The sequence below is a fragment of the Aplysia californica genome, unplaced genomic scaffold (assembly GCF_000002075.1).
Source record: "Aplysia californica isolate F4 #8 unplaced genomic scaffold, AplCal3.0 scaffold00878, whole genome shotgun sequence".
Taxonomy (NCBI): Eukaryota; Metazoa; Mollusca; class Gastropoda; order Aplysiida; family Aplysiidae; genus Aplysia; species Aplysia californica.
Genome location: NW_004798148.1, coordinates 173,176 through 187,613, shown reverse-complemented (window position 1 = coordinate 187,613; position 14,438 = coordinate 173,176). Strand labels below are relative to the sequence as shown.

At 40.6% G+C, this 14,438-nt stretch overlaps 1 protein-coding gene across 1 annotated transcript in view; it reads left to right on the top strand.

Moving 5' to 3' along the window:
* Positions 1-999: 999 nt before the first annotated feature.
* Positions 1,000-14,438, top strand: part of LOC101847225 (cullin-associated NEDD8-dissociated protein 1) — a gene marked incomplete at its 3' end in the record, with an annotated part of 28,574 nt that continues 15,135 nt past the window's right edge. Inside the window, 12 exon segments of the mRNA XM_013089126.2 lie at positions 1,000-2,650; positions 5,540-5,641; positions 6,180-6,247; positions 6,801-6,913; positions 8,544-8,644; positions 9,470-9,536; positions 10,282-10,380; positions 11,224-11,350; positions 12,179-12,341; positions 12,780-12,886; positions 13,550-13,704; positions 14,139-14,247. Of these exon segments, the coding sequence (XP_012944580.1) occupies positions 2,609-2,650; positions 5,540-5,641; positions 6,180-6,247; positions 6,801-6,913; positions 8,544-8,644; positions 9,470-9,536; positions 10,282-10,380; positions 11,224-11,350; positions 12,179-12,341; positions 12,780-12,886; positions 13,550-13,704; positions 14,139-14,247 (1,253 nt within the window).

Below are 14,438 nucleotides of genomic sequence, written 5' to 3'. Positions count from 1 at the left end.
GATTTTCAAAATTTTTTTCACTGCTTGGAGCTCAGATTTCAATTTTCTTGTTTGTTTTTGTTGTGTAGTATTTCGGATTTTGTAACTGCTGTTCACTTTTGACGTCACTAATACTTTTCTTAATTATTGGGTCGAAAATTTTGGCCAAATCGTAGAAACCGAGGATCAAGGCCAAGGTCGGATTGCCTGTCCACTTCACATCCGGTGCACGCATTGGAGTTTGAGTCCGAATAGCCATGGTAGGCTATTCAGACTCGAGTCCGAATATACGCTGATAACTTAATTTAACCCTCTTGGTCCACCCGGAGGGCAGTCGCCAATACGTCATTCACCAATTTTTTGAGGACATTCATGCATTCTTAGTATTATGTGCTCCGGAACGTGGTAAAAAAAAAAAAAAACCTTACGCCCCCCCCCCTCCCCTTCCTTCCCCCAAAACGTAATTCTTCGTCACATAGCGAAACATTATACCTGTATCGTCAAACCGAGCACGGTTGGGTTGGGGTATCAAGGGTTGACGACCCTCACAAAGAAAAAAAATCAGGAACAAACAAATTATGCATAAACCACAGACACCACTATTATAGGCCTTCATCGTACCCCACCCCCTAACCGGCCACTTAAAGGTTAATTTGTGTTACAAATTAGTCTACCTTGAGAGTTCAATACAAACAACTGGGCAGCTGTCCTAAGTGGGGAAAAAAAGCTTCATTAGAAGGGTATACAATGACATGTAGAACCGACATGCATGCCTCCACCCTCACCCACCCACCACTCCTCCTTGAATTGTTAATTCATAATAATGAGCAAAGTCAGGATACGGAGCAGTCTGCGTTGTCAATTTATTTTGTATTCTTTGACTTTTTCCGAATAGATGATCAATGAAGGCCATAAAAACACGCGCACACACACTCCTTACTTACACACCCCTCACTTACACACTCACAAACTACATGTACATACAGACACACTCATACTCATACGTAATACATGCACACACACACACACACACACACACACACACACACACACACACACACACACACACAATAAAAAAGTGTGTTACGTCAACAGTCCCCAAGGTCACAGACACAAACAGGTCATGGTCATATCGGTTATGCCACTTGTTGTTCCCCTTGACTGCCGCCAGACACCAACATTGTCATGTACCCAGACGCTCAGAGTAAAAACCTATATTATAGTCAAATGTACCAATCGAACACAGCCATGACAGGCGCTGACAAAATTGACCTATCGGTGAGAGGTCGGAGTTCGATGACCTGTTGGGGGGCTGGGGGCTTGGGTGCGTGTTTGTGTGTGGGGGTGTCAAGATGACTATAGTCTATAGTCAATTTGCTTATTGACAGTTGATGCATTTTGTGGTTACGTTACACCCCCCCCCCCTCCGGCAAAGTGTCTTTGTGGGCCCGTGAGCCCTTAGGGGGTCAATTGTGTAACATTTTGTAATAAAGCTGCAGTCTTTTATGAAACTGAAAAGGCCTATATATAGGGCCTACAAGCGAAGTGGTAGTTCAGCTGCAGGCCTGCGAAAAAGAGCAAGTTCGTTAGAGGATTATAACTTATAACAAAGACATATTGGGCTATCGCGTCACGCTGTGACAGCTCTCATATGGGTGGTGTTTTGTGACAAGGTGTATAATATTTTTTGCCACCGTCACGAGCCATTGAGAGACAATGGTGTGTTCCCAGAATAGAGTATAAACAACTCCGGGCAGTTGCAATTTGTCAGTGTAAGAATAATAAGATGCGGATCGAAGCGGACTGCAGGCCTAGTCAGAATATGGGAAATCACAAGACTGATCAGGCCCCCCACCCCCCAAACCCTCCCAACAACAACAACAAACAAACAAACAGAAACAACAACAACAACAAAAAAGCCCCCCCCCCTCCCACACACACTCACAAAAAACAACAAAAAACAACCCCCAAAACAATCAGATAACCCACGAACGAGGACCTTACATGCCCACGAAGCAAGTCGAAGTGTGAAGGTAAAATGGACATTTTAGTACATTATATGCTACAATTGTTTTAATTCTGCTCTAAAGAATTTGTAGAATCTGCCCCCCCCCCTTTTTTCGACCCATCCCAACCCATCCGTTTATTTATACACAGATAAAAGGTAGAAATGTTTAAAGACAAAATGTGAAGAAAAAAAACCCCCATTGGATCCAACAAAGCAATCAAATTCAGTTTAACCTGACAGACGAAGCAATAACTTTTTTTTTTAGTTTGAAATGGCTTCACACTTGACGAAACTATTCCTTAAATATAAGAAAGAGTACGAGGATGGGAGCTAAAATAGTAACATTGTCAACGACTCACGAAAAGACATCCAAATCCACTTAGAAAATTCCGTGATCGTCTTGGCCCCGGGCCTACCGGTACTTCATTTTTATGAGAATGGTAACTTCAACTTATGAATAATACGGAGAATTGAAACAAAGACGACTGCTTTCTCTGCGCATGATCGTTGAAGAAAAATAGAAAACTTACTGAACTTCCTGTTAAAAGAACGAGCTCAGCGGTCCCGTTGCCGACTGTTGTTTATGTGTGTAAGTTCTGTGGAGAAAATAACCGGCCCAAGATGGCAAGTGTGTCGTACCACATCGCAAATTTGCTTGAGAAGGTAATAATCTTTTATGACATGCTTCCATTCTCTTTTACTTTTAGTGCTTGTCGATTAGCAGTTTCAGTTTTTATCCCCAGCCATGATGTGCCGAGTCAGAGTCAGACTTGACTAATAAATACAAGTGGAGAGTAAAAAAACTACAAAGACTTCAAAGAGTAGGCCCTTAAGTGACTAAATAAAGAGTACGAGTGTAGAATCTAGATCTGGCAAGTGAGTAATGCTGCTGACAGTGGTAAGTGGCCTGAACAATGACACACAAGAATAGACGAATCTGTGAGGGACACTCATCTTGACCGACTGCAATCTTTTGAAAGTATGAAAGCCTCTCTGACGAGTCTGTCTCTTGTCTTGTAAAACACAGTTTTGATTTAGATCTAGATCTAGATATATCTAGATCTAGACTAGATCTAGAATCTAGAAAGAATTCAGATTAGATTCTCTTCTTGTGAAAGTGAAGTGTGCTCTTTTTTACACTTACTAGATTGGGTAAGATAGCCAGATGAGATAATAATAGCAGTATAAATAAGTAGGCCCATGACATGAGTATGATGGGGATCAGGGGTGGTTCGTTAGGAAGTGATTATTCACATCGGGGAAGGACTTCCGTAACGAGCGACCACCCCAACAAACACAATAAAGAAGAGACCTAACCCTACCCCAAACCTAAACCCTAACCCTATCCCCTATCCCCTATCCCCCTGCCTTTGTTTTACGGCCACCTCTATTCTCACCCGGAGTGAGAATAGTGCAGGCGAGTCTTGTGGCTATTCTCACCCGGTGCGCGTTCACCCTAAACCACAGAATTCTACACTGTGATCACAGAAAAATTGTAGAATTCTGTGCCGTGAACAAACGTTCCATTACAACTGTAGCCTACTAAAAGCGTACAATTTTGTCTGTGGGTAGTGGAGAAAGAGAGAGAGGAGTAGCGCGAGAATTTCCGGGCAAACAAAATGGCGACCCGCGTAGTTCGGCTCGATTCGAAAAGTTAAATAGCCGTAGCATCTTTGTAGACAACCAAATTAATTTACTTTTGTGTTTTAACATCATTTTATAACTTTGTTTTGGTCAATTTGATCGTCCACACCGATAGACAGTATTCATAAAGAGACAGAGAGAGAGAGAAAAGGGGCGGAGTTGATCTTGCGAGAACTTCCGGGCGGGTGAGAATAGCCACTTTCTTGTTTTACTGTCTCATAGTGGTTGCTCGATTTAATTTTATTCACACCGGGTGTGCGCTTAAGAAAAGAAATAATTCTATTCGCACAGGGTCGAGCCTACGTTGATTTTGGACCTAGTTTGTCGCTCCCGGGTATCCCACCTTTTGGCAAAGGCTGTATGTTAAAACAACTGGACTCTAGATCTATATTATAACTTGTTTCAGATTTAGGGTTAAAGTAAGCATGCACTCATCTCTCTCTCTCTCTCTTTCTCTCAAGGCGCAAGGAAAATAGAAAACGAAAAAAAGAGAGATTTGAGAGATTGACACAATACACAACTTGAATTCCAAGTTGAGTTGGGTTTTTTTTGTGTATCGCATTGCACAATTAGAATTAGAGCTAGATCTATCCCTACCAAAGACAGAAAACAAGATTGTTCACTCAGCCCAAAAAGTGTTCGCAGAAGTCAGCGCATTGCTTCAGATAGCGCTGGAGTCTTTGTTTTGAAGCTCTCCTTTCTCCTGAGGAAGAATAGGATTAGTACAGTCTGTTAATTTCACTTTTATTATTTTTCACACAAGTAGGGTCTGTTTGCAAAGTCCGCACTTTTTCGAAGAGGGCGCCACCAAATTTTGAGGACACTTTTTTATTTGGCTCAAAAAGAGGAGTGAACTATCTTGTTATCCATGGTCTTTGTCCCCACGGAAATGAGGGGGAAAAAATGAGGAAATTAATGCTAGATCTAGATAATTTCCATCCTTCTTTTCAAACGCCCTGTGCCAATAATATGTTGTAGTATTCACACACCCTGTGCGAATAAGATTTCACAGTATTCACACACCCTGTGCGAATAAAATTTCATAGTATTCGCACACCCTGTGCGAATTACTACAGCCGGTTCGTCAACTGAGCAAGACGGGTGGAGCTGGTCACTTTTTTTCGACTTGATAGTGAGATTTATAGGCTATAGGCTGAGATAGCCTATAGGCTATACAGGCTAGTTAGGCTAGGCCCTAATAATAGACCAAATTGATAATTTTCATTTTTGTTAAAAGATGTGTGGTTGGTTGGCAGTGCTCTGGTGTGGTTTACTCCTTCTCTTTCCTATCATTCTGACATCTTATCTCTCCTTTTTTTGTGTTTGTTACTCTCTTGTAACTTCTAATCTTCAGCACTTATCATGATCTCATATTATATTTTAATAATTGTTTTGCAAGTGTTTTAAAACTCGTACTAAAACTAAATTAAGTCCAAACTAACATTTATCAACATATAAAAAGCACTCTGCCTATTTGAATGTGCTCAAAGAGACAAAAAATTTTCAATGCAATGTTGTCGTGTTACAGATACTTGATCCTACGTCTTTTTTATCAACCCTGGCTAGATCTAGCAGTTTTTCATGAAGCCTAGGGTAAACTGCTTCCTATGTTCATGTCATGATATGAGACAGTCATCAAATCATGATATGAGACAGTCATTCATGATATGAGACAGCAACCTGGGTGGAAAAGCCAGAAGAATATCCAACCAGCTGATTACTGGCACAATCAGCACACCAACCCTTTTATGGAATCCTAGAGAGGAAGGAGGAGCAGATATATATATATATGATGATCATGATGTCTATTCTCCAACCAACTCTGAACTCAAGTAACTGATTCCATTCCTGAAGGACAGTCCGAGGCTGAAGATTTTTCTCTAACATTTGAACATTTTTATTGCTTAGATGATGTCTTCGGACAAGGACTTCAGGTTCATGGCCACAAATGACTTAATGGCAGAGTTGCAGAAGGATTCCATTAAGCTTGATGATGACAGCGAGCGCAAGGTTTGTAATTTTCTCACAGCTAATATTTACTGTGGTAAAATGATTAACACAGTATTAGAGTCAGCTTACAAGCCTGTATATATATGTTATGTTTGTAATTTTCTCAATTAGCTAATATTTACTTTGGTAAAATGATAAACACAGAATTAGTTTGCTTACAAGTCTGTATGTTTCGAATGTAGTCCCTGGTATATCTGTAGTGAATTCAGGTTGTCTACCGTTGTCTAAAGATCAGTTTGATCCTTTCCAGTATCAGCTGAAATATATTGACACAAAATGATCTGTTGTATATTAATTTACAGTGGTAATTTTGGAAGGATTGTTTCTGGATTCAGTTGCAACTCAAAATAAACTTACGGAGCAGGGGGACAAAATCCCTGTATCTTAAGTAACTCTTATTGATCTCTGGAGGTTATTTTAAAAAAATAATTTACAGTAGCCAATTTTTCTAGAAAACTTTAACTGCATCTTGTGGAGCAAAGCCATACTAGACTGTCTACTCAAGTTAAAGTGGTGCCCATATGTTTCTCGCTTACAGGTTGTAAAGATGCTCTTGAAGTTGCTGGAGGACAAGAATGGTGAAGTTCAAAATTTGGCTGTAAAATGGTGAGATTTTGTTTACAATTATTAATGTTTAATTATCTCTGGGAAAGATTCAACAGAGCTTATAGAGTCCATACAAATTTAAAGGCACCTTGTGACAGGACGTGACAGCATAACTGATAGAATGTCTGTTCAGTAAATGAAGTCAATCAAGTTTTTTTTAAAACAAGGTACAAGATCATGCTAGCAAATGGCTGTTCCCTTTTCTAAAAATTCAGCTATCACTGTCAATCAAATATCGATTGCTGAGTGCAAGAAGTGACTAAATCCACTTTTGGTTGAAATGAAATAATTGATATTGGTAGTGAGATTTTAAGCTGCTCTTTTATCCCTGTAAACATCTAAGCTTAATTCGCTATCAGGATATGAATGTTTCTTTTTTGACTATGTTAAAGAGATTTCAATATCGTCAAAATTTCAAATTCGTTTTTCTTGAAACTGAAAAGTGGATATCGTCACTTCTTGCGCTCAGCCGCCTATATATGGTGCTAGATTATAATATGTGTGTGGAGGTTTTTGCATTAAATTCTATAAATAATTCTCTATCTGTGCACAGCTTAGGTCCGCTGGTCAGCAAGGTCAAGGAGTTTCAGGTGGAGACGATAGTGGACACGTTGTGCAGCAACATGCTGTCGGACAAAGAACAGCTCAGGGATATTTCCAGTATCGGTACGTTACGTTTACAGCTGCTTGTCTTTCCGAGTCACTGCTCATACAGGTCACCCTCGTTTGTTTTTCTTTGATGATTGACCGACTGTAAAGCCGATTTAAGATTTGCCAAATGCATAGTTTCTCACGGTCGCTTTTTAAAAAATTATTTTTTAAAAATTGCTTTTCTTCTAACGTTGGTGGTGATTTAAAACACAGGCTTGGTTGTTAAGTTAAAAGAAACACTTACAGGTTTAAAAGTGCCAACCGTTGGAAAATATACTTTACTGCTGGATAATCCAAACATAGTGACTATTTTTTTATCTCTATTCTAAAGCTACAGATGATGTAATTCAATTCAATTCATTTTTTAATTGGGAGTGCCAATTTTTTGTGTATTTTAGATATCAAATGTGTTCAGTGAAGAAAGAAAAAAACCAAACAAATAGAAATTGGAATGGATGTTACACGCAGTGTACAAGAAATTTGACTGGAAAGTCCTCCTTAACTCTGTAGAAATGAGTGTGTCCTCGAGTCCTTAGATTAATGACTAACTTTGTGGGAAAGAGACAATTAAAAAGAAAGGTCAAGTGTGTTCAAACTTCTTGATGGCTAGAGCTCATCTTCATTATTTTGTCAAAGATACAACAGATACATTTTTACCGCCTTTTCTAGGATTGTTTCCTCAACTTTGTACGAGGGTACCTGGTATGGGTAAGTTGCAGGATTCTTGTTTTTTTTTCCCGTTCAGAAGCCCTCATCCGTAAGTTGTGAGATTTCTCATGCTAATCCTTCATGTGAGATATTTCTAATACAGGAAAGTTCTGGACTTTTCACTCTAATCTTTTTGTCATTTCGGATTTTCAGTTAGTTGTTTTCACATAATGCTAATGTTCATGACATTTTTCTAGTGTTGGTGAGATTTTTTTCCTCCCCTCATGCTAATATTAAGAAGCCTTTAAAATGTTTGTGGTATGAGTGTATTACTTGTTTGTTTTCTCATTCTTGTCTGGATGAGTGAGTGGGAGTCACTTTTTTGTGTGTTTTGGTCTTGAGAGGATTCAACTCCACAAAGTGAGCTAAAAACGAAGGAAGATCGGACCGCAGGAAGTGTGCAATGGGTGCATTGTCCTTTGTCCTCTCTTTTGGCAAATGATTTAGCCTTCTTTTTAATGGATGTTCTGAGGAATATTTGAATATGAGGCGAGAGGGTGGTTTATTTTGTTGTTGTTGTTGGGTTTTCTTTTTTACAACCAGGAATGTGTATAGAACCACAATCAACGCTGACATTGTCTTTTCCTTCTTTTTTGTTTGTTTGTTTGTTTATGACACGTTGTATGTATGCTTCTTTTTGTTCTTTCTGCAGGTTTGTCTTGTTCCGTCTTTCTCTTTCTTCTCTTTTGGAGTGGGTGGTTGGCGGGTGCTCTGGTGTGGTTTGCTTCTTCTTTCCTATTAAACATCTATGGTCCTTATCTCCCCTTCTTCGTTTTTATGTTTGTTACTCTCTTGTAACACCACTAATCTTCTGGCGCTCATATGACCTTATCATGCCTTATGCAGGTAGGAGCGCCGTAAAACCTCTACTAAAACTAAACTAAACTTCTCTTTTGGTGACACATTGTATGTGGGATTCTTTTTGCTCATTGTGCAGGTTTGAAGACAGTGATCACAGAGCTGCCCCCATCCTCCACGACCCTTGCTGCCAGCATCTGCAAGAAAATCACCACAAGACTGACCAATGCTATTTCCAAGGTGAGTTGTGCTGAGTTCTTTGCACCGTGATTTGGAAGAGCTCATTGCTGTGCTGTAGTGTTCTCCTTCTTTTGTTTGTTTGTAACACTCTTGTAACACCTCTAGTAGGTGGTCGGAGGATGCCACTGGTAGGTCCTTCTTCTTTACTTCCCCTCTATTGTTTCTGTCTGTCTGTCTGTCTGTCTGTCTGTCTGTCTGTCTGTCTGTCTGTCTGTCTTACTTTTGTGGGTGTTTGGTGGGTGCTCTGGTGTGGTTTGCTCCTTCTTTCCTATAAAACATCTATCGTCTTTATCTCCCCTCCTTCTTTTTTGTGTTTGTTACTCCCTTGTAACTCCTCTAATCTTCGGCACTTATATGACCTTATTGTGTTGCAAGTGCCGTAAAACTCTTACTAAAACTAAAACTAAACTGTCTTACTTTTTCACAGCACTAAATGACCCTGATTGTGTCGATGTGTTTCTCCTTACTCAATCGAACGAACACAAAGTAGCACCTCTAATCTATGGCACTTTTACGATATGTCCTGATCCTGTTGCAAGTGCTGTAAAACTCTTACCACAAAAAAACAAAACAAACAACAACAACTAAAGAGTTATGAAAGCTATCAGTTGACTTGTATTTGAATGTCTCTTTGTGTGTGTGTAGCTAATTTATGTTTTAAGTTGTTTTAAAAGAATCTAGAAATTGCAATTTGGGTGACCACTTTTGACTTTGGCACTTATATGACTTTATTGTTTTGCAAGTGCTGTAAAACTCTTACTAAAACTAAACTAAAAACTATGTCTTTTTGCAACTCTTGTTATTTCTGTTGTCCTGTTTTCCCAGCAAGAGGATGTGTCTGTACAGCTGGAGGCCCTGGATATTCTGGGAGATCTGCTCAGCCGATTTGGTGGTGAGTTAGTTAATTAATTAATTAATTAATTCGTTCATTCATTCATTCATTTGTTCATTCATTCATTCATTCAGAGGCTGTTTGGTGTCTTCCTCAACTCTTTGAGGACGTAGTTCAACACACTCTGTAGAACATTACAGCAACTGCAACGAACCTGCACTTATTACTACATGGCATTGGACAGAAAGGCGAGGTCCCAGCTTTTGCTGGATTGATAACAACAACAACAACAACAACAATATTGAGGATGTAGTCGACACATATGTCTGATCATTAGGAGACCAGAAATATTGCGGCTCATTTCGTGCTGTCATGCACAAATCAGAAACATGAATTTGCATATTTCATCGTATGCTTGCCTTTTTAGTAAATTTTAAATAAACACAAGGGAGAAAATCTGAATCGCAATCCACAAATGGAGATATTGGCCAAAAATCGACACCAGGGTCAACTTTGTAGTTTTTCTATTGGTGCCTCATTTTCAAAGTATAACATGCCTTTTATTATTTCGTAATTATAAATTGTAAAAATTTTACCTATCAACGTGATGTATCTTATTTACATAGGGCTCGATCCGAGAAGTAACTCATTTTGTCAGCACGCTACACACGGGCAGTATTGCATACAGACGCTAGTCATTATTGGCAACCTTTGGGATGTGTCTGTATGCAATACTGCCTACGTACGCAATAGTATGTATCTGTATCAGTGGATTGAAGGCGGCTCGTGTGTTTTTTGTTTTCAGGTCTGCTGATCAGCTTCCACATCACCATCAAGCAAGCTCTGCTGCCACAGCTGGCCAGCCCCAGACTGGCCGTCAGGAAAAGGGCCATTATTGCCATAGGTAAAAAAAACTACCTCCCTCTTCCGGGCCTTTGATGGTGTAGTTTGTATGTAATAATAATAATAATAATAATAATAATAGTAATAATAATCACATATAATAATAATAAATTGCTTTTATAGCGCTCTATCCCATATGAGTATAAGCCGTGAGCGCTTTACATCGATCACATGATCACTGAGCGATTCACACAAGATAAAATATTTCACAGTAACGAGAAAACCAGTTCAACCACATGAAGAAGAACTTTCACATCCATACATTAATTATGTACTTGTAAGGACAGCAGAAAAAACAAAACTTATCAGCACTTATTAACACCCTTTAACTAATTATTGAACAAATTTAGCCTTGAGCAATCGCTTAAATGTATTGAGATTTGTTTTTTTCTCTGAGATCCTGGGGCAAGGAATTCCAGATTTTAGGGCCCAAAAATGGGAAACTTTTCTGTTGTTTCTGTCTGTCTGTCTCACTTTTCCCAGCACTAAATGACCCTTTTTGTGTCAATGTGCTTCTCTTTACTCAAACAAACACTTCTAATCTTCGGCACTTCTATGACCTTATTGTGTTGCAAATGTCGTAAAACTCTTACTAAAACAAAAAACAAAAATGTCTGTGTCTTGACTGGTGTGTGTGCGTGCGTGTTGAGCATTTTGCTAGTGTGTGTTTGTATGTTTTTAGACAGGTCATTTGTGTAACGTCTATGTGTCGACTACTGGTGTTGTGTATGTGTGTGTGTGTGTGTGTGTCTGTGCGCATGCGTGTGTTGGTGTGTACATTTTTAGACAGGTGGTGTGTAACGTCTGTGTCGTGTTGACTGGTGTTGTGTGTCCCCCCCCACAGGCCACCTGGTGATGAGCTGCAGCACGGCGTTGTTCAACGAGCTCATCGAGTTCCTGCTCACCGAGCTCACCAAGAACACGTCCACCTCCACAACACGCACTTACATACAGTGTGTCGGCGCCATCAGGTGGGTAACACGCGTCGCTACCCTCAGAATGACAGAGTTCTATCTGCTCGGTATAACTTATTTTTGAGAAATATGACGTAAAAATGTTGAATTGCAAAGTACTATCTGCTCGGTGTAACCTAGTTTTGAGAAATACTACGTCAAAGATTCTGAGCTCCGCAACGTGTGAAACTTTTTCGAATGCAATTCTTTGAATATCTTGGTAACGACTCCGAATTATCTTTAGAGTTTGATAGAGCAGATAGAGCATTTGCTTTCTGACCACTTGGCCTTGGTAACTCAAAATGGTAAAAAATATCGGATAGATCTCTGTCACTTCGAGGCATTCTGTGTGTGTGTGTGTGTGTATGTAAAACCTGCCTAGTACTCAGATAAAATTGGAGCCCTCTGGGTTTTTTTTCCTTTTGTGGAAAAACCTCGATAAAATTTGTAGAAAAATCAGGGTTATTTTTTTTCTCTTGAATTTTGTTTCCATGGGTCGTACGCAACTTTTTGTAAATGATGTGAGACCTTAATTGTGAGGTGGTGTGGTGGAGAAGAACACTGACAATAAGTCCTGTCCTCCTAGTGGGTGGTTGGTGAGTGTTCTGGTGTGGTTTGCTCCTTCCTTCGTCTCAAACATTTATCGTCCTTATCTCTCTTTTCCGTCTTTTCTTTGTGTTTGTTACTCTCTTGTAACACTTCTAATCTTCGGCACTTTGCATGACCTTATTGTGTATAGCGGCGAGTGCTGTAAAACTCTTACTACTAAAACTTAAAAAATATGTCCTCGAGTGAGTGAGTCGTTGCTGATTGTGCCAATTTGTTCGTTTGTCTGTGTCCCGCCAGTCGGCAGGCTGGAAGCAGATTCGGAGAGTACCTGGACAAGATGGTGCCGCTGATCGTCAAGTTTTGCAAGACGGATGACGATGAGCTGACGGAGTTCTGCCTGCAGGCCTTCGAGTCCTTCGTGCGGCGATGCCCCAAGGAGGTGTCCAACTTCATTCCAGATGTGAGTGTTGTACCTAATGTACTGGGCTATTATATTAGCCCCCCGCTCCCACAAGGTTGTGGGTTCGAACCCCATTAGGGACAATAGGGAAACAAGGTTGTGTCATTGCGAAAGTCACTTTACTAAAAATGTCCTCAGTTTATCATCAACATTTTTGTTGTTGTTATTATTATTATTATTATTGTTCTTCTTCTTATTATGGTTATTAATAATATTATTCCTTCTTCTTCTTCTTCTTCTTCTTCTTCTTCTTCTTCTTCTTCTTCTTCTTCTTCTTCTTCTTCTTCTTCTTCTTCTTCTTCTTCTTCTTCTTCTCCTTCTCCTCCTCCTCCTCCTCCTCCTCCACCTCCTCCTCCTCCTCCTCCTCCTCCTCCTCCTCCTTAACACCATGACTGTTATTATTATTATTACTATTATTAATCTCCCCCCCCTCCCCAGATCATCAGCATCTGCCTGAAGTACGTGTGCCACGACCCCAACTATAACTACGACGACGATGAGGACGAGGACATGGACACAGACCTGCAGGACGAGGACGACGATGAGTAAGAGTTGTCTGCCCCCTATTGTAACATCGTAGTTACTGCCCCTGTGTGGTTTTTGTTTTTTTGTTTTTTGGTCGAAGTGTTAACAGCATTTGCGTTGACTTGTGGTTGTAACGTTGGTGTTGCTGTCGGGTGGGGTGTAATGGTTAGAGGGCAGAGGGAGGAAGAGAAGGGGGTAGGGAGAGTGAGAGTATGAGAGAGAGAGAGAAAGAGAGAGAGAGAGAGAGAGAGAGAGGGGGGGGGGGGATGAGAGAAAGAAAAAGATGAGAGAGACAGTATTGAACCATTTATTGTCTCCCTTGTTGTGTGAATGAGTCGGAGGACGAGTACAGCGATGATTATCTATCTTATCTTGTCTTATCTTATTTATTGGCTCCCTTGTTGCACCAGTGAGTCCCTCTCTGACAAAGCATTTTCTTACCTTTTCTCATCTCATCTTATCATATCTCATCTTATCTTTTGTCTCCCTTGCTGCACCAGCAAGTGGGAGGACAAGTACAGTGATGATTAAGTGACTCCCTCTGGGACAAAGTATTGTCGCATCTTATCTCATTTATCATTCCCCCTTGCCGCGCCAGCGAGTCGGAGGATGAGTACAGTGATGATTATCATATCTTATCATCTCCTCTCATCTTATCTTATTGTCTCCCCTTGCTACACTAGTGAGTCGGAGGACGAGTACAGTGACGACGACGACATGAGCTGGAAGGTGCGGCGCTCGGCGGCCAAGTGCCTGGAGGCCGTGGTCAGCACGAGACATGACATGCTGCCTGAGTTCTACAAGACTGTCTCGCCCGCGCTCATCGCAAGGTTCAAAGGTCAGTCAGTTGGTCGGTCACATGATATTTTTAGGTGTGTTATATACAGTGAAGTGGAGGTCCATGATCGCCCACGCCAGTCGGCAAGGCACCGGATGATGATGATGATACAATATTTGCTTACATTTCAAATTTTGCTGCTACTAGTATACATTCTACGTAATTTTTTGAGTCCCAATAATTGTTTTTCTAATGGGGTATATTTATCTGGATGAAGCAAAAGTCTTTCTGTGTTCTTTCCGGGCATACAGTACTCTCTCGGGTGAGTTTGTGTGTGTTTGCTTGTTTTTTGTGTGTGTCTGTTTGTCTGTCTGTGCTGGCCCAACACCTCAGCAGCTCAGCGGCTTAGTATTCAGCACCTATATATATGACCTTTTTTTTTTGAATGACTTATTTATGCCGTATTGCTTTTCTTTAAAAAAAATAACTTTCAGAGCGTGAAGAGAATGTGAAGACAGACATCTTCCATGCATACATCGCCCTGCTGAAGCAGACGCGGCCAGTGATTGTGGTGGGTGGAGACAACATGGAGGAGGAGGAAGGGTAAGCTTTTTCTCTCACTCTCTCTCTCTCTCTGTCTTTTTCTCTTCCTTTCCCGTCTTCCCTCTGTCTCTGCCATTTTTTCTCCCCCCCCCCACACACACACACACACACTCACTCTCAACTCTCTTTCAGCTCTTTTACCTTTCTCCCTTCGTCTGTCTCTATTAACGCCCCCCCCCCTCCTCCCATCC